Below are 19,879 nucleotides of genomic sequence, written 5' to 3'. Positions count from 1 at the left end.
TCAAACATATATATATACAGCATTCCATACATAATTCATTAGCAATATGTTTCCATCAGAGTTTTTGTCAATCTTAAATCGGAGGAATCTTTCATTGAGTTACTAAAATGGAATGATATTGCAGTCTATTTTAAATCTTGATACGACTTAGTCATAATATTTTTGTTATATTTTAATTTATTTAGGGAATACTAAACTGCGCAATGTCAAAAAATAAAATTCAATTTCAAAGCATCTTAATTGGATATCTTGTAATGTTAATAGTTCCTTTAACTATTGCAAATTTAAAGGAGAGCAGTGAGCACTCAGAAGGGAGAGCGCTTGTCTTCCAATGATGTGACTGGAGTTTGAATATGCCAGCAATGGGTGGTTGATACGAATTCTGCACCAGGCTCGCGCCGACCACAGTGCTGACCTGAAATATCCTGAGTGGACGACGGATAATTGGGTAGAGTCCCTCTTGCCCCTTTTGATTCCATCAAAAAGTCCCCCACAGAGGCAGATTTAACTCAACACCTGAGGAAAATAAAATGCCCATATCTTCATGAATATTTTAGTTAGGTATACGAAATTGTACGCAGTTATTGAATATTTTAATCAAAAGCTTATTGGTTAATTTTTTGGCATTGGATATTCAAAAGTAATAGTTTTTGTTCGTAATTCATTCTCGGTCCTTAAAAACAACTAAACGTTTCAAACTTAATTGATATGTATGAGAGATTGTACAACGTGAAAAATTATATAATAATTACGCTATAAAATAATTATCTAATAATATTAATACTAATAATACAAGTATTTCTTGAGAAATTAAAACAAAAAATGCCGAAATCTGAAAATTTCTCGTTTATTATTGTAAGGTAGTGTATATTGAGTGTAGGTGAATTAGCGAAATGTGCATGTTAGAGCAGCAATCAATTAGCTTTTGTTAAATTAAACACGAATATGATTTACTGATTGAAGCATAATATATTTGTTTCTCATGAATTTTCTCTTGTTATAGGAGATGAAACAGCAATTACAATTAGTACGATTTTAGCTGTCCTCATTGGTGTCGTTGCTGCCCTTGTAGTTATTGCCATTATCATCATTTTAGTTTTAAAATCACGAAATGGAAGTGATAGCTCAGGTAAGACCCATGCGTTTAAACAAATAAATTAATTTCAAGTCCTATTTTTTAATTAACATTTTTGATCACTTACCCTGATAACGTCTAAATGAGCTTTGTGTTTAGAAGTATTAGGTGAAATCTGTATCTGCCATTAGCATTTAATTATTTGACGCGTTTTATAGATGCATTTTTTAATGTGCAAAAGTTGACATTTTGTGCTAATTTGAACTCAAATATCTATCTATCAATAAATAATGTATATTGAATGATATCAGCAATAATTGATAAAATTATTAAATCTGTCTCAATATGCAGTATATATTGCAATTAAATTTAAAAGAATTTATAATTACGATAAGATCTTTTGCTTTCGTGCAATTCTTTGGGGCTAAATGTCTTCAATGTTAATATAGCACTAAATGTTCTCACAAAAGAAACTGAAACTGAATTAAACTAAATATGGAATTCCTACAATTCAGAAAGAAATGGGGTTTGATACAATAAATAAGTCAAGATTAACAAATTGTTGCTGTTAATAAAATAAAATAAAAAACAAGCTTTTAAGTTGATAGGTTTTAGTATGTGCCACATTGACGACGACATATCACATCCGTAAAATTGTTCTTTGGCTTATTGAATCATCTATATTATACAGACTCTAAAGTGCATTAAAATAAGTCTGATTCATACAAACTATATATAAAGAGAATTAGGCTGTTTCGAAGGAAAATGTAAATAAAATTTCGCTTTGAATTTAGCATTCATTTGGAAATAACTCAAAATTTTTATCTCCATACTTTTATCGACTTGAGTGCAAAATCGAAAACATAAAAAGTATCTACAGTTATTTATATTGGGATATTCCTTTTCACATAATTTAATAGACGGGCCAAGATTCCTTTTGACATGATTTAGGATATTTTCATTTAATTTCGAAAGTTATAAGAGTTAGAAAAAGCGCACAAATATCACTTTTGCCTTCATATACGCAATCTGCGTAAAATATTTTCAATAGAAACAATATTAAATATTCTTATGATAGACAATTATGAAAGACTACTTTTTTACACTTTTCTTATTTTTATCTAAATTGTTATATTTATTTTTTTGAAATTCCATGTAATTCACGATTTTCTTTTTAATTTGTATAATTCTTTGAAAGCAAACCTCGAAATATTTTGTCTTTAAACACTAATTAACGTTTCCTTTCTTTCTTTAGCGGATGGAGGAAGTCCAAAGAAGTAAGTATTATTAAAAATAAATATTCATGATTTCATTCATATTTACGATACTCAAAATACCATTCAGTTGCCGTAAGAAGACAATTGAAACTCAAATCTTAAATAGTTCCGTTAAATAAAATAAGGGTGAAAATTAAAAGGCATTTGAATAAGTTTCGCTCTAAAGAGTTTTTCTCAACAGAAATATATCTTCTGGTCCTACCTTACTATTTGAAAGTAATAATTTTTATGATGGTGGCAGTACTAAGAAAAAGACTGATCACTGATCTCCCGTGGAAAGAAATAATCTCTAAAATATTTTAAAAAAAACTTAAGTCATCGTGTGTAATTTTATAATATAATATTATAAAATCAGACACTATGCCCACATATTATTTGCTCTACTTATTCATAAAATAATATTCGTAAAATATAGTTCTACGCATTTGATATTTTTAACCCCATTAAATATCTTCTTACAATATTAAAACATTAATCGTCGTGCTTTTCCTTAGATCGTAAAAATGTATACCAATTTTCGAAACTATAAAATATAACCCTTTTACAGTTGTACTGGAAAAAAATACGTTTATTAATGAGTCTAATATTGTAAATCAAGCTTCATATTATTTATTAATGATTAATGTAACTTTAAAATTTTAATTTTTAAATATTTTTTATGAAATTTTAAAACAAAAAATATTATTAAACATATTTATGGACAGTGGAAATCTTAAACGTTAATAATGCTTTGGTTAAATATATACGTCAGTATAATTGTTTTAGTTTATTTTTTATACTTTAGAAACAGTTTCCGAACTATATGATCTGCATGTTTATACTTTTAGAGCGCAAACTCCAACACTGAAGCATTTAGAAGATGACAGCCCAGATGTGATACCATCAAAGCCATTTTGCACTGGTAAGATGCTGAGATATTTTTGTCATACGAACGCAACTTGAAACTAATTATAATACTATCTGCTGATGAAATTCTATTTTTTAAGAAAGAGTTATTACATCATATTTTAATTGAAACATCAATTTAATCACATGGCAACAATTTTCTTTTAATATCTGCATTTTAGGCTTTGAGATTCAGCATTTAAAACTCAACAATTCATATTCATGCGCTTTTTAAACCATAATATTTTAAACCATATTTTTTTAATATTTTGTTTACCGGTCTTATTTATTACAGCAATCGATTTTTAATTGGAATGAATAATTCTATTAAATACTATGTTTAATGATGAACTTAATTAACTATTTATGTTTAGTCATTATATTGTGGTGTCTAAAATTTATTTATTTTCCTTACTCCATTTGAAAGAAAAGGCAATAAATGACATGCGTATAGATTCATCTGCTTATTTTAAGTTTGGTATCATTTTAATATGAAACTATTTTCACTTCCAAGTCTATGTAATGGAAAAGTTAGTTTTAAACTTTATTTAATAACTTTTTGTTGTTTGAATAATTTAACTCTTGATATAGTTCACATACATTTCAATAAATCTCATCGATCAAACAAGCAATCTTAAAAACAACCGGTGATTTAAATAATCAATTAACGAAAAGCAAGTATGAAAGGAAAAGCATTTTATCTGCATGCTACAAAGTAAACAAAATTATAATTATCAATAAATTTTAAAATTATTGAAATGGGTTTTCGACAGTAAATCTATCTATCTATCTATCTATCTATATATATATATATATATATATATATCTATATATATATATATATATATATATATATATATATATATATATATATATATATATATATATATATATATATATATATATATATATATATATATATATATATATATATATATATATATATATATATTTCAAATTAATGACGAAACAATCTATTGCAGTTTTTACAATTGCAGCAAATAATTCTCTCGGAATGATATAATATACACCGTAAACTATTTTTCCTTATTATATTCTAACTACAACGCTATTCGTTTACAAGCTTTGCATCAACTATTAAAAGAAGTTAGAATGAAATAGTGTTTTGTTAGTAATTCCTGACATTTCGTCTTCTTTCAGTTTCGCTTTAATTAAAACTTCAAGTTGTAAATCACTTTTGGATTGTCAGATGCATAAAATAAGGTGGCTTTTGGAATTTAAATAATCCGTTACGTTAATTTACAGATTGGATTAATTTGTTGATTGACTGATTTCCGTACATTGGTACATTTAGAGATAATTCATGTTACACAATAAAAGTTGCTTTTATAATATAATGAGCGTTTTAATGAAAAATAATGCTTTCTTTGCAAAAAAAACTTTTTTTAATTTCAGATTATTCAAGTAAAGCTGCGCATGCGAGCTCTGACGTAATTTATAAGAATATTTCTGGTGAAGATCACAAGTACACAAGCATAATGAATAGTGTCCATTTAAACGTAAGCATTGTTGTCTTCTTTACTCAAATTGCAAATTTAAAGTCGTAGTTATAACACATGGGAATTTGAAATGTTTTTGCGCTATAAAATATTCATTTGACAGTTAAACAATTGACTGATATTCCATTGTTCATTGTCTTCATTGGCATTTAAAATATGCATTTTCTACTGACTTTTTATTAAAAAATAAATATTTATCATCTAATAGGACTGGACAATTAGTAAATATTGAACACAAAATATCTTTACACGTTGTTTCAACAGGTAAAAGAGTATGTGTTTTTCTGTAGGCTTGTAAATTTGTTTTCCGATTTCAACTGAATTTTAGGACATATTGACCTTTTTTTTTATCATGGCTTTTTTCCACTTTTTTTAAAAAATTCTGAAATTAATTTGATAAATTTATTAATCAGCATATTTCAATAATTTCGATGGAATTAATCTGTATTTTTTAACTGAATGTTTGCATTGTTTTTGCAGCATTACGATGGCATTACATACGCTGAATTAGCTCTCCCAGAGAATCAGCAGTCATTTGTAAGGCGTCATCTGGATCCACCGACACAGTACGCAGATATAGATTTTCATACCAGTAGGGGAACTTTTCCAGGCACGACAGTTATTGGAAATGAAGGAGATTCCAGTTGTAATCCACTTGTTTTACCCCCACACCCACTTTCCATGGTAATCATTTTTATCCTTTTTTTTTAAGTTGCTTTTCATTTATACTGTAATCACTATCTCCGTAAACTTAGATTCTCTCCCCGAAATCAACTTTCTTTTTTCTCACAGTCTACTTCATTATCCAGAGTCCCAATTACCTATTTTAATCACCATTGAAATCTGCATTTGCTTGATATCATTTCTTATTTATTTATTGAATTAAGGTTTTCTCGTTTTCTTTATTAATTACAAATAAAAAATATTTATTTTCTTGCACTGTTTCTTCCGTCATTAAGGTTATATAACAGGGGTGGCCAAGCTCCTTGATAGTCGAGCCATTTTTCAAAATTTGACATTTTTCGCGAGCCGCAATTAAAAACGTATTTAAAAGGTATGCAAAAATGGTATTAAATTTCTTTCACAGAAATTATATTTATTGAAAACATAAAAATAAAAGTATAAAACATGTGTATTGAATTTAAATATTAAAAATTAAACACATTTGTTTTACTTCCTGATAATTCTTTAAAATTTGGTGAATAATTGGTGAAAACACTTAGCACTCAATAATTCTTCAGTAGAAGGCACTCAGTAATTCTTTGAGATGCTGGTTAGTTAAGACAGATCGGTGTTTGGATTTCACAAATTTTAAAGTGGAATAAAATTATTCACATAAATACGTTGTTTGTCCCGAATATTGAAATAATTCGACAAGCGTGTTTTTTTTAATTCAGGATACTTCGATTCTGGTACAAATTTCCAAAATTTGGAATATACGGAACGATAGTAATTTTTTGAAATATAATAGTACAAAAATGAAAAGGGAACTCGGGTACATTTATCGAAAGCGGCAAACAATCCTTCAAAGAGCCGCATGTGGCTCGTGAGCCGCATGTTGGCCACCCCTGTTATATAACAATGCCACGTATTTAATATGTTGTGCAGTGAAAAATGGTATTGGTAATTCATATATTATTCCTAACTTTCACTGGATAGGTAACACTTTTTGATTGCACAAAGCATTGAATATTTTGTAGAACTACAATTTTTTAATGGCTAACAGAGTTCTTAAAAATGAATAAAGAATAATTTACTGTAATTGACTTAATTTTTATTTTACATAGAGTAGATTATTCAAATCAGTAACGAAAACGAACGTTTAAAAATATTTAAGACATTTTGCTTAAAAATATACATTAAAAAGGAAAATGTATACTAAATTTTTTTAATTTCTTTCGAAGCATTCTCCATCATAGGAGAACGAAATACATAAACATTCCATCAATAAATGGAATTTGTCATCCAGATTTGTAAATTTTAACGCAGTTATATATTATCAATTCACATCATGTCGATACTAATATGCATTTAATTAACATCTCAGGCTGTTTCGTTCCGGATTAAAATATCTTTTATGATTGCGTATTTAATCTAATTACTTCCCGGATTTGTTAATATTACTCTTATTGTAATAAAGTAAAATAATAATGTATTCGTTAATTTTTACTGGCTTATAAATTAGAAAGAAAATAGTTTAAATATTAAATAATAAAGTTAATTACAATTTTTTAAGTATTTTAATCACGATGAAAATAGTGTAGATACCCCATTTTAATAAGACTCTCACCCATGATCCTTAAACAACAGGTAGTATTATTACAGGTATATTTCCATTAGAAGTGTTCGTGAGAGCCAAGAGAAATCCGGATGCGAAACTATAGTTATCCTAGTGAAAGTGAATTATTTATCTCCTTAGCCATATAGGCTCTGGCAAACTGTAGCTTACAAGCAACATGTGATATTTCTGCAAATCGAGAGTGGTTGGTATTTAAGTGCAGGCTAGCAAGGCCTATAGACCTGGTCTAATTTCTAAATTCGCCTACATATGAGGGTCGCTGAATACAAGTGTTATATATTTAAAGAACATTAAAAGTTTTATGCTTAGAAGTCTTCTGTCCATATTTCTAGGTTCACAAGATAGGCGATTAAATGCTTCCATGTGAGATAATTCGGTTTGGTTTGAAAGTGCAGGGTCCGGCAGTTTTGTAAAGAAGATTGATATACTTGATCGCAAAGACATAAAAAGGTAATTCATTGTTTTCTTAATAAAAAAATACGTTTTGATTTCTTAACATTTTGTATGATTTTATATGATATAATAAATTTGAATTATTAAAATAGATTGATTGGGATATGTGTCTTAAATTATAAATACAGCATTTTATTTCGGTTGCGGCTTATTTCGCAAAGTTGCCTTTAACGACTTCAGGACCCTATAATAATTCATATAATCAACTTCAGATAATCGACTTCAGAATCAAATAATAATTAACGCCTAACGAGATTTACTGTGATAACGAGATTCTCGATCACAGTATCATAGATTAATGTGGTCCAATAATAATATATTGGCGTGTTTTCAATTAGATACGTATAACAACTTGAACTGATTCGTATAAAATTGGATTTTCCAAGCTTGGGGAAGCGCATCTCTCTTCTTCTGATGGTCCTGAAGGGGTTAAAGCAATAGTTTCGAGAAAAGAAGAGTTTAAACAGATGAATAAAGGCAATAAAGTGAATGATTCATAACAGAACTAAAATTTTTTTTTAAAACTTAAAATAAAATTTTAGGAATATAATTTATTTTATAATGTTTCAGACTATATTTATGTCAGACTATTTTTTTTACGTAAAACTTAGTGCAGGTCTACTTTTCTTACGAATCCCAAAAAGTTAATAATTAATAAGTGATGGGTGTTGATAAACTAAGCGAAATTATCCGTAGAACTGAAAAGATATATTGACATAATTAAGAAACTTAGAAAATTTTATTTGTAATTTACTATCTTTTTCCATTCCCGATGGCATTAATTTATAAGACTAAGACCTTTTCAGAAGCTCATCCTATCAAATCAATTTAGAAGCTTCGATATTATGCTGTTACTAGAGGGTACAATTTACCACAATCAAGTGATTTTCTCTGGTACTAATTCTTTTCAGGCAGAGGGGCGTAAGAAACTTGTTATCACAGTACTTAAGTTTACTCAATAATATTACAACAACTTGTTCGTCAACATGAACATCCCAAATATTGACAGCGTATATCATAGCTGAGTCTTAGAAAATAGATAATATTTGTATTCCAAAACATAGTCAATAACTTAATGAGAACTATCTTAGTTAATTTTCAAAGCCGCTGCTTCTCCTTTTCTGTAAGAAAATTGTAACTCCCAAAAGGATTTATAAATATTTAGCCGTTAAAGAATATATTATACATTAAATTTATAAATTTAAAAAGAAACATATTTCATTTCAAATATGTAATTGCACATAAAATTTCAAAATATTTAATTTTTTTGAAAATGATTTCTTTTCCTTATTTTCTTTCAAAAAATGATTTCTTTCGATATTTTTGTTACGAACGCTGTACTTTTTCCCAAGCAATTTAACGAAAAGTCAAGAAAAACTGAGAGGCACAAGTAAGAGTACACTGTAATTTTACTCTCGTTACAAGCAACGAAGCTAAAAGTATTTCCACATATGCACTCTAATAACTTTGATATTTACAAAATATCTTTTTTTTAGTTTCTACCTTTATTTGACAAGAACCGCGTGATCGAAAATTTAGGATTTCTATCCTTGCTGCAAATTTTTATTTTCATATTGGGATTGTTATAAATCTTAATACCCCACAATTACAAAATATCAGTAGAAAATTTTAGTTTTTTTATTCAGCTTATAATAAATACATGTTCAAAATTTAAGGCTTCTATCTTGGTAAAAACGTGATATTTAAGATTACTATTAATTAGGCTAATTTTCCCAAAAATTAACAAAATATCGAAACGAAGCTTTTTTTTAATTTTTCTTTTTATATGATAAGGAGAATGTGGTCGACAATTGAGACTTCTGTCACAATCGCGAACTTTTATTTAGCATAACTTTCAATTCAGGTAATTAATCCCTAATTACACCCAACAACTACAAAATATCGAAACTACTACAAAATAACATATAGTTTAAATTTGAAATTTCTATTTTAATAAAAACGTGTAATTTAGCATTACTGTCTATTGGGCTATATACCCTCTAAATACCTAAATAATTACAAAATATCTAAATGAAACTTTTTTTAAATTTTTCTTTTAATCTCAGAAAAAACAAATGTTGCCAATTTTAGTTTTCCAATTCCTTGGGGAAATGAGAGAATTAGTGATGAGGGAATAAGTGAATGAATAAGAGCCTTGCCTCTTAAGCAGATTGTTACTATCTTATTTCAATATATAGAGATTGCTTACTATCTTATTTCAATGTATTCAAAACTAATTTGCAGATTAGAAGCATGGTGTCAAGCAAGGACCAAACCGGAATATTCAATGGCAAATTCAATGCTAACGAATAACATACCCACATCTCATTATTTAACTCTTTAACGGGCCTTTTATTTCTAGTAAAGATACATTAAAATACTTTTGGAATTGAAATTGTTTTAAGAACAGTAATTGATACAAAAAAAACTCACTTAGTTTATAAAAATGCAATTTTTTTGGTTTTAAATCTGTTTAACATGACCTATTAGGAACTTACTGACTTTTATTTTTACTTATTTTTACTTTATTATAACTTTTATACGTTTTTTAAAAGTGACAAATGGTTACCAATTTTATTCAAACTCACTTCAAGAAAGCTGAAGTTATTGAAAAATAGAAACCTAAATTAAAAGTAGTAAAACGTGGTGGTAAGTATACTTACCACAGCTTTCAAAAGGGTTAAAATAGCACGCTTGTGAAAGTTCGTATAGAGATTCGTCGTCGATACGAGGCATATGTTGCAGCTGAACTTCAACAATTCGAACAGCTTCTTTTTATTTAACAATAATATTGTGCTAACTCGTTTTCAGGTAATAAATAACCACTGGGACCTGTCAAGCATGTTTCAATTTCTCGCTTTGTGGGAACGAAACCTATTTTCATTGTGTTCGCGGCCACGTATACTTACATGCTTTTCTTTAAAAGTAGTTGTGAACCATTTTGTACTTTAGAACTTATCCTTATTTATTTAAAAATTTCAATTTGTTTTGAACACAACGTGCCTGACCACTCGGTATTTAAAGAAGAAACTTTTTTTTTCTTTTCTCCCAGACGTGGACACGTAGTTTGTAAAGCCCTTAACAGTATAGTCCACGTCTGGCCGACAGTCTAGCTCGCACAATACACAGCACATAAGCAAACAATTACAAAATTCATAACTACACCACAAATACAAATCACAATTGTGTTATGCAGATGACAATAATGTGTAACACATTAGTTCATAAAAAATAAATAAATAAGTAAAAAAATGAAGCAACAAATGAAGCAAGAACAACAGTGAGTACACCAGTACATATAGGTGAACAGCGAACAGCAAATCGATATGAAAAACAGAATATGTAGTTGTTGACAAGAAGAAACGTATTTTTTCTTTTTTAAAATTTTCGTTGTGTCAAATTTTGAAGAATAATATAAAAAAGAGAAAAGAAAATTGAAAAGTTCTTCAAAAGTCTAAAAAGTTATGGAAAAAAGTTTTTTTTTTCTAAAGTTTTTTAAGGTTTCATGAAGATCAAAATTTTGTAGGAAAACATTTATAATGTAAATGTATCTAGCTGTCGATGAATTTCCTTCTTAGCGAATGTAGTATTTGTTGGTATGTCGGACAGTCTGAGACGAAGGCTGAATGATCAGAGTTGTAGTTGGTACCTTTGTACGTGTTCGAGTGCCAACAGTTAATGCAATAGCACTCATCGCAATTGCATTCATGGGTGTGATGATTTCCGCCTCAATTTGCACAGGTTGCAGAATCAGCCGTGCACTGGTTCGTATGGTGATCCAGGCCTGGACACCACTGGCACCGTCTGAGAACTATGCGTTTCTTGATGATACACTTATTAAGACCAATGAAGATATTTTTCATTTTCAGAAGATGGGTAGCTAGTCTATGCGATACATTTACTACGATGTGTTTAACGATTTAAAGAAGAAACTAGCAGCTCATTAGATATTTTTTCATCTCTTAATTTATTTACGCAGGATTAATTGTATACTTTTTTTGCAGGCAGGCATTTTATTGGCCTAGTACAGGGACGTTTTCGTTTAAAGACGAAAGGTTGGATAGAACAACTGTAACTGCAAGATGATGAGTAATTTGTAAAGAACTCTGAATTGTATTGGAAAACTAAGAAAGTTGGGAATTAATCTGCAAATGTATTAAATATTTGTGTGATATGTTACTTTCATAAATTTTTCTCACTGTTATACTAATCTGTAAAGATCACATCTAAGTAAATATACCAAGTGTATACATTTGAATTACGACGACACTGTTAACAAATTTCACTTTCTTGTTAAGATTTACATTTTCGATTGTTATACTATTGTTATAAATGGAAATAAATGTTTACTTTTATATCGAAGTCTGTTTCTCTTGAAAATATTTTTTTTTTAAATTTTCAGAATTATTTTTTTTCAAAAAGACAATTGAATTTAAATATAACGACTGTTCTCATAATGAAATTTCACTGAAGTGGGTTTCTACTCCTGTTTTTAATTGGAATCATTGTTTTATATGTATCCGAGTTTAACTGAAATATCATCGACAAAACTCCTCAAAAGTATAATACTACATAACAGAAATTTCCCCTCAATCTTAACTATAATATTGACTGTTACTTAAATCTCAATATTATTACGAATTAACAGAAAGTTTACTCGAATAAAACATATCAGTGTGGTAGTATTCAGATTTTAACAATACACAAGGACGTGAATTTTTTGATAGTAAATGTCTTTCGATGGCCAAAAGGTCAGATATGGCCGGTTCAATTTTCTATGGCCTGCTTTAAGGTTTTGTCTATTTTTTTTTACTCCTTGGTATACCCGCCACTTAGCCGCTCCATATTGATCGTTTTTAAAATGAAAGCTTAAAAATAAAAAAGACAAGCAATACAACTACGGCAAAATAATAGCCAGGAGAAATGAAAATAAAAGAAACCTTAACTCAAAAAGTTCTGAAACTGTGGTTACTCAAATAAACTAGCAAAATATCGAATTTAAAAAACAAAACAAAACAATGAACAAAAACGGAATTTAATGTTCTATAATGCTTGAAAAATACATTGATGAGAGTCCTTCTTCACATATACTGCATTCTCACATTACCGCAAGAAACATTATTTTGAACATATAAATTTGTAAAGTGTTTTGTTTATATTCTTATAGCTTATTTTTTTGCGAAATATTGTTGTTTCGCCAAAAATAAAAAATAAACTACTCGATATATTTTTAGTGAAAGGAAACAGAATTGATTGTTAGTTTAAGAAAAAGTTCTTCAAAAGCAATATACATTACCGATCATCGAAATATAAGAATTTCTTCAGATATTGTTCGTCATTTACTGAAGTGCTAACTGATTTGGAATTTTGCAATTTGTTTTTATCATTATACTGTCTCCTCCGTTACAGTTATTTTGCACTCATACATACTAATAGTTACGCAATATTTCTTCACAATTATTTCGTCCCAATTAAAAAGAGGATATAATACATGAAATTCCAATATATTTTCTAATGACACAAACAATAATAAATAATAAACCATTATTAAAATATGTTTTTGAAAGTAAAAAAAGACGGCTTAAAAATACTAAAGTAATCACAGAAAAATGATGTAATGCATGAAATTCACGTATATTTTATATACGTGAACAAGATATGCCTATTAACAAGATAGTTAACTTAAAAAGACTTTCTACCAGCTCGGAGAAAATTATTCCACATTTTTTTTTATAAGTGCTGAACACTAACTGAGACCCAGTGATTGCAAAACCATTATTATAATAATTTATCGTTATTTTTCAAAGGGGAATAAGTCTATTTAGGAAGTTGTATAAGTCGAGACTTTTCAAGTGAGTGTTTGAATGAAGTTAAGATTATTTAAAAATTAAGTGAAAGTTCTGATAGTGTGTACTTCGACATCTCTTTGACTGCTACTTCTGCCTTTTTATGCATATTATATATATATATATATATATATATATATATATATATATATATATATATATATATATATATATATATATATATATATATATATATATATATATATATATATATATATATATACAACGAAGAGCCATTACATTATGACCACCCTCCATCTATAACAATGGGCTCGCCCAGGTTTTCATATTTCCTCGCCCAGAAATAGTGTTTTCATGGGGCACATTAGGACCCATAATGCTCATAGAACAGTCCCTGACGTCTGTAAGCTACTTGAACATAGTTTCAGATAAGGTTCACCCATTCCTGGCAACAGTTTTTCCTGCGGGGGATGGTGTTTACCAACAAGATAATGCACCATGTCATAAGGGTCGAATCATCGAGGAACATTCCAGTGACTTTCAAGTCATGCCTCGACCCCCAGATTCACCTGACCTTAATCCGATAGAGCATTTGTGATCCTACTTGGAAAACCAAATTCGTGCTGCCACGCTACCCCAACGCAATGTGAGGAAATTTCTGGACTAGTTGGTGAGCGCTTGGTACCAGATACCTCAGATTACCTATCAGCACCTTGTGGAATGAATGCCACGGTGGGTGCTAGCAGTTTTGAGGGCTAAAGGTGGTCCTACATGTTATTAGAAGGGTGGTCATAATGTAATGGCTCTTCGACACACACACACACACACACACACACACACACACACACACACACACACACACACACACTATATATATATATATATATATATATATATATATATAGAAGTAGCAGTCAACATGCAGAAGTACACACTATCAGAACTTTCGCTTTAAGCTACTCATTTTGAGTGAAAATATTTAAGTAATAAACATCTATTTTTTGCATGAATTTCTTCAAATTTGTAAAAATTTAGTAACTGAAAAATAATGTAAAATTGATTTACTTTGCAATTTATTTATTTTGATGACGCAACAAAACAATTAGCCAAAGAAAAAGTGAAATTTTTGACGCATATTCATCTGGCATTATTTATGACGCCATGGACCAAATGTAGTTTCTGATAAATTATATGCAGGGATATAGAAATGGTGCATTTTCATAAAATATTTTAATAATGAATTATAATTAGACCCCAAATCATTTTATTTATTGACATTTTCTTTACATATCTCTTCTAAAAATCATGTGTTTTGAAAGTAAAATGAACCTCAAATTTGGAAAATGATAGACCATTTAAAAGTTATAAAAAAAAACTATTAAAGATATTGCTTCACCTTTGTTAAAAACAGACAAAAAAATCATTAAATTCCATAAGAAAATTCACGATATTCATATATAAACATTTTACCACAAGTATTAAAGTTGGTTTAGTTATTTCAAACATTGCAACCATATGACATATAAATTACGAAATCACTAAAATGAAAATTATTTTATCTGCTCAAAATACTCTAGCAAAATTTATTGACCGTTTAATTATTTTTAAAGAAACTAAAATTAGCAGGTTTCTCCGAAAATGTGATGTTGACAGTTAAATTGAATTTCATTTCATTTAAACAGCTATGAGGTATCTTACTTTTGAATGTACTTTTGTAACCTCATTTAAACTCTAAAAGTATTTCATTTACTCGAGTATTAGTTAATGGGCTATTATAAAATGAAGCAAAAAAAAGTTTCGTTTATTTAACTATGGAGAAATGGCCATTACGCAGAGAGTTATTTTCTATACATTTTCCTTTACTGGATAATAAATTATGCGAGAGTTATTGCTACATATGCAAATTTTTTTAAAGTTGATTCATTGGATGTTTTAATTATACCTAAGGCCGGAAACACTTTTATGATTCAGTTTATTTCTCTTTCCAAGGAAAAAAAAACTCATTTATTATTTACGAACGATTCAATTGATAATAAAAGTTGAAAGAGAACGTCGTTGCATTAAGTACAAGAGCGATAAATTAAACTAAAATAATTTTTTTTTCATTATTTCCTTGGTTACCAAAAAAGAACAAAAGTTTTGAATTATGTAGACTGCGTTATTCTAATGTTGCTATTAAAGCAAAGTATTTCAGTCTAGTTTCTTCTAATTGAAAGCAAAAAATACTTATTTCAAGTTTTTAAAGGCCAATTAATTCAATTAAACCTCTAAAATTATAAAATTATGTGAAAAAACAGTGTTCTCATAAATCTAATAATTTAAGATCTGAACAAGTAGCGTAATTCCCCCCCCCCGAAAGTACTTGTGTACTATTGACTATTCAACAAGATAGTTTGAAGCAAGGCTTTCAAAATACTATAGGATTGTATCGCCAAATATAACAATATTTTCATATTATTAGTGTCATCGGTAATAATTAACATTTTAATGAATTTGCTTTTCTCAAAACAAAATTGAAGTTTCGTCAAACTTTGAAACTTTGCTATTGCAATTAAAATTTCGGCAGAGTTTCAATAACAAAAAGATTCAAATCTTGAATGAAACCCTGCATTTGATGAAATTACAAGCGATTCCTTATCACTGCAAGTAGAATTGGCGATATTTTTGCATATGGGAATTTACTGCCATTAAAATATACAGACAGATTTCCCATTTAAATTTTGATACTTAAATTTTGATCTTGAGGACATCACCAGTTAAAGTTGCTCCCTGATCCCTACTAGCAGGAAGTCGAAGTGATAATGCCAAAGTCAATTTACTGACAGTCAAATTGGCATTCAACTTTTAAGCAATGAGAATACTAAAAGTTTCTCAGGAACTTTGTTTTAGATGACTTCATAAGTCCTTTTGCTGATAGCCACAATTAAAATTAATTGTGTTTTTAAAGTCAAGATGAATTTATTGTCGCAATTCCGAACACTTTCTGACACACTAATACACTTAATATTTAATTAGATTTTACAGCTTTCTCGATGATTTCATAATTTTCAATTGTCCCCTGACCACTACAACGAACAAATAGTGATATATTGTAACTAAAGAGAAATTATTATCAATCATAATACTGACCACTTTCTGGTAAGCTTAAGTTGAACAGGAGCTCAGTACTAAATGACAACTTGCGTATTAGAACAATGAAAATTTTTATTGATATTACCGGCAAATAGAATTCCTTAGTCACTCAAAATTTTGCTTAGCAAGAACACTCAAATTTTGCTTAGCAAGAACACTCAAAATTGTGCTGAAAGACGATACTAGTTTCAATTGCTTTTGAGACCTGCAAGTAGAACGAAAAAATTAACAATTAAAAGATATATATTATAAAAAAGGAAATATCTATAATGTTTCAAAAGTGAAGCTCATCTTGTAAGTGATAGACAAGGAAACAGAAGCTCTCCTTAGGAGTGGTAGAACAAAACAAGGACTGAACTTAATCAATTTTTAAGTAGAATTCAATAAAAGTTTAAAAATAATGCAAACGACATAATAATGGACAAAAATGCTATATAATAATTATGCTTAAAATTTGCGAAAAAAATTATTGTCTCTTTATGAAATAATTTACAAAAACTTTGTGATAAGCACGAATTCAGAAAAAAAGGTAGGTAACTGTCAAAAAACATTTTTCAATTCTAACTGTCAAAAACTAAGTAACTGTCAAAAAACATTTTTTATTTTTCATGATCTATTTAAAAATAAAAAATGTAAAGATTAAAAACAATGCAAACGATAATATAATCATTGAAAAAAATGCTAAGCAATCATTATGTTTATAATATCCAAACAATAGTTTTCTGTCACAATATTTTACAAAAGCTTTGTACGAATTCAGTGGAAAAGTAGATTCTGTCAAAAAGTTCTTTTCACAGATAACCTAATGAAGTGCCTCTTTTATCCAATCAGCGCCTGTTAAAGTTTATAGTTTACATAAGAAATAAATAATTGACATAAAGATAGAAACTTTAAAGTTATACAAATAAAAAAGGGAAAATCTCGTATCTCGAACCATTTCTAGTTGAGGTAAAACTTAATTTTTAAGTACTTTGCATAGTAAATATCTGATTTGCTGAAATCTATTTTAAAATAAACCCACCATGAATACAATATTTCCACTCTCTCAAAATGCAATGTAGCTATGGGTAAAGTAATTTGTATCCAGTTATTAAATCAACAATATCTCTCTTTCGCTTACCAAACTCTCAGGATTATCATTTATTTGATTTCAGCGGCATCACTCAAGCAAATCATTATATGTTTCGCCACTGTCTATGAAATTAAACTCTTAAATTTGAAAGCTTTATCTAATTTCCTCTCACTCGATTGATGCGAGCAAGTTGCGTAAAGAATTCAAGAGCCAGAGTAAGCTTAGTCAATATTTAGATTACAGTAAATGAGATTCTCTACGAATGCAAGAATGAAGGAAGTATTTCGAAGAGTAAATTTTCATAAATTAAATTTTCAGAATTCAGGATATTGAAGCTGAAACCGTAAACTAACTAGTTCGTGAATTGCTAATCAGCAGGTAAATTGATGCCAACATTGTTAGATCATGGTTTAGTTCATATTTAAAACGTTAAGATAAAAATTTCATTGAACATAACACAATTAAAGTTTGTTTGTTCATTACAAACAACTGTTTACTCTGAAGCTTATTTGTTTAGATGTACTTTTCCACATCATTCTCGTTCTGATGAAACTAGTTAATGCTTATTTGTCGTAAGTAACTATTTGTTTACTTTTAATCTTAGATATCTATTAAACTGTAAGTAGTAGTCTATTAAACATTCATTTAATATACTACAAAATTTCATCAGTGCTGTGAAGTCTAGACACTTAAACATTTTAACATCGACAAAGATTGCAAGCGTTAAATTTTATCACACATGTTTGTTTTAATGAAAAATATTAAGTGTAATTTTCTTAATTTATGCTAATTTGTTTGACATGGAAAAAAAATTAGTAATAGTAATTTGTTTGAAAATAATTTGTATAGTAATTTGTTTGAAAAATTAAAGAAATATAAAACGTTTTCAGTTTATAGTCTATAAGTTGCATGATAAGTTACATTGTATTAGCACTGATTTATATTTAGTCCTCAATGGTTAATCCTATTTGTGCATATATCCCTATTACTCCAAACAGAGGAATGGGATTTTTATGAAGAAAAAAAAATTTAAAACCTTAGTGAGAATTGCGAACTTGAAATATATTTTCTTTAAATACTATAAAAAGCTAACAATTATCATATATATATCACATTATCATAAACTTTTATTCACTAAGTACTGTCAATTGAAAAAACCTGGCCTTCCATAATGACAACCAGTTCTAGTTAAATACGATTTTTCAGTAGCAGATTCCTATTTAACGCCCTTTTGTAGCAGAAAATATTACATTTTCTTTAAATCATAAATAATATATTCCTCTTATATATAACTACATACAGGTATCATTATATTAATAATTAAAATATTAACTAATTGATATCATTCTTAAGTATTTCTTAAGACTTTAAAAAAACGCAAAGTCTATCCTTATATAGATACTTTAAAGGAACTTTAGGGTCATGCCTCTTAATTTCCCTTAAATTTTATTAAAAAAAAGAAGGAAAAAAACCAATGTATTGCTTTCAGTAGTTTAGATTTCTTTGAATTTGAACTAATAGTTTTATCTGCGAGAGGCATTTGAAAGGGAAATTTTTTTTCTTTGGGTTTAAGCATTTCCATTGATAAATTAAAATGTAGACTATTCGGATTTTACAAGTAGGGGAAGGTGGTGTACAGTGCGAAAATTAAAAAACAGACCATCCCGAATAACTTTTGATCTAATGATCAAATCTTCACGTTCTAGGACTCAATTTTAATCGTTTGAGAGAGTGAACTCAAATATGCTAATTAATTGGCGCAAACGATATTTTAAGTTTCGAAATTAGATTCAAAAATGCACTTCCTCTGAAAAGACATACCTTTTTTTCAACGGATACAGATTTTCGACCCCAAATTATTGGGGGTAGCCGCAATCTTTGCAATATGGTTCAAATAGTTTGTTCCGGACAGCAATGAAAAGTGTGGACCCTCGAATGCTAATAGCATTTTTTGCTTATTTCGATAAACCTCGAGGACATTTAAAGCGAATCGAAAACTCTTTGCAAACAATTGTAAAATTCGCTTACCCAATGATATATTGTGCAAAAAAATAACTTAGTAAATATTTACTATTTTTTATTCTCTTAACGGTTGAAAGAATTTGAGAATGGTCGAAAAAATTCAAATTGTAAGGTACATAATTTTTCGTATCGTTTTACCGAATTTAATATTACATACAAAAATACAAAAGTTAAGCGAAAACGCAAAAGCAAAATACAAAAGTTAGAAAAGCAAAATACAAAAGTTAAGCGAAATTGGTTGAATAGTTCTTGAGAAATTGAATTTTAAAAATATGATTTTTCAAAGTTCGATATAAATTCAATATACACCTTCACCTTCATAGAAATTGGTTTGAAT

The 19,879-nt window shown here is 28.6% G+C and overlaps 1 protein-coding gene across 1 annotated transcript in view; it reads left to right on the top strand.

Annotated features, from left to right (window-relative positions):
- LOC107438344 (nephrin) overlaps positions 1-11,864 on the top strand; it is an 87,122-nt gene extending 75,258 nt beyond the window's left edge. The window contains exons 8-14 of the mRNA XM_043043606.3: positions 1,004-1,129; positions 2,331-2,352; positions 3,180-3,253; positions 4,654-4,757; positions 5,238-5,441; positions 7,389-7,506; positions 11,514-11,864. Coding sequence (XP_042899540.1) covers positions 1,004-1,129; positions 2,331-2,352; positions 3,180-3,253; positions 4,654-4,757; positions 5,238-5,441; positions 7,389-7,409 — 551 coding nt within the window. The 3' untranslated portion in view covers positions 7,410-7,506; positions 11,514-11,864. The remainder of the gene's footprint in view (positions 1-1,003; positions 1,130-2,330; positions 2,353-3,179; positions 3,254-4,653; positions 4,758-5,237; positions 5,442-7,388; positions 7,507-11,513) is intronic.
- Positions 11,865-19,879: the final 8,015 nt, after the last annotated feature.

Source organism: Parasteatoda tepidariorum, chromosome 3 (genome assembly GCF_982258835.1).
Source record: "Parasteatoda tepidariorum strain Cologne lab strain chromosome 3, Ptep-v5.0, whole genome shotgun sequence".
Classification (NCBI taxonomy): Eukaryota; Metazoa; Arthropoda; class Arachnida; order Araneae; family Theridiidae; genus Parasteatoda; species Parasteatoda tepidariorum.
This window is presented reverse-complemented; position numbering and strand designations above follow the sequence as displayed.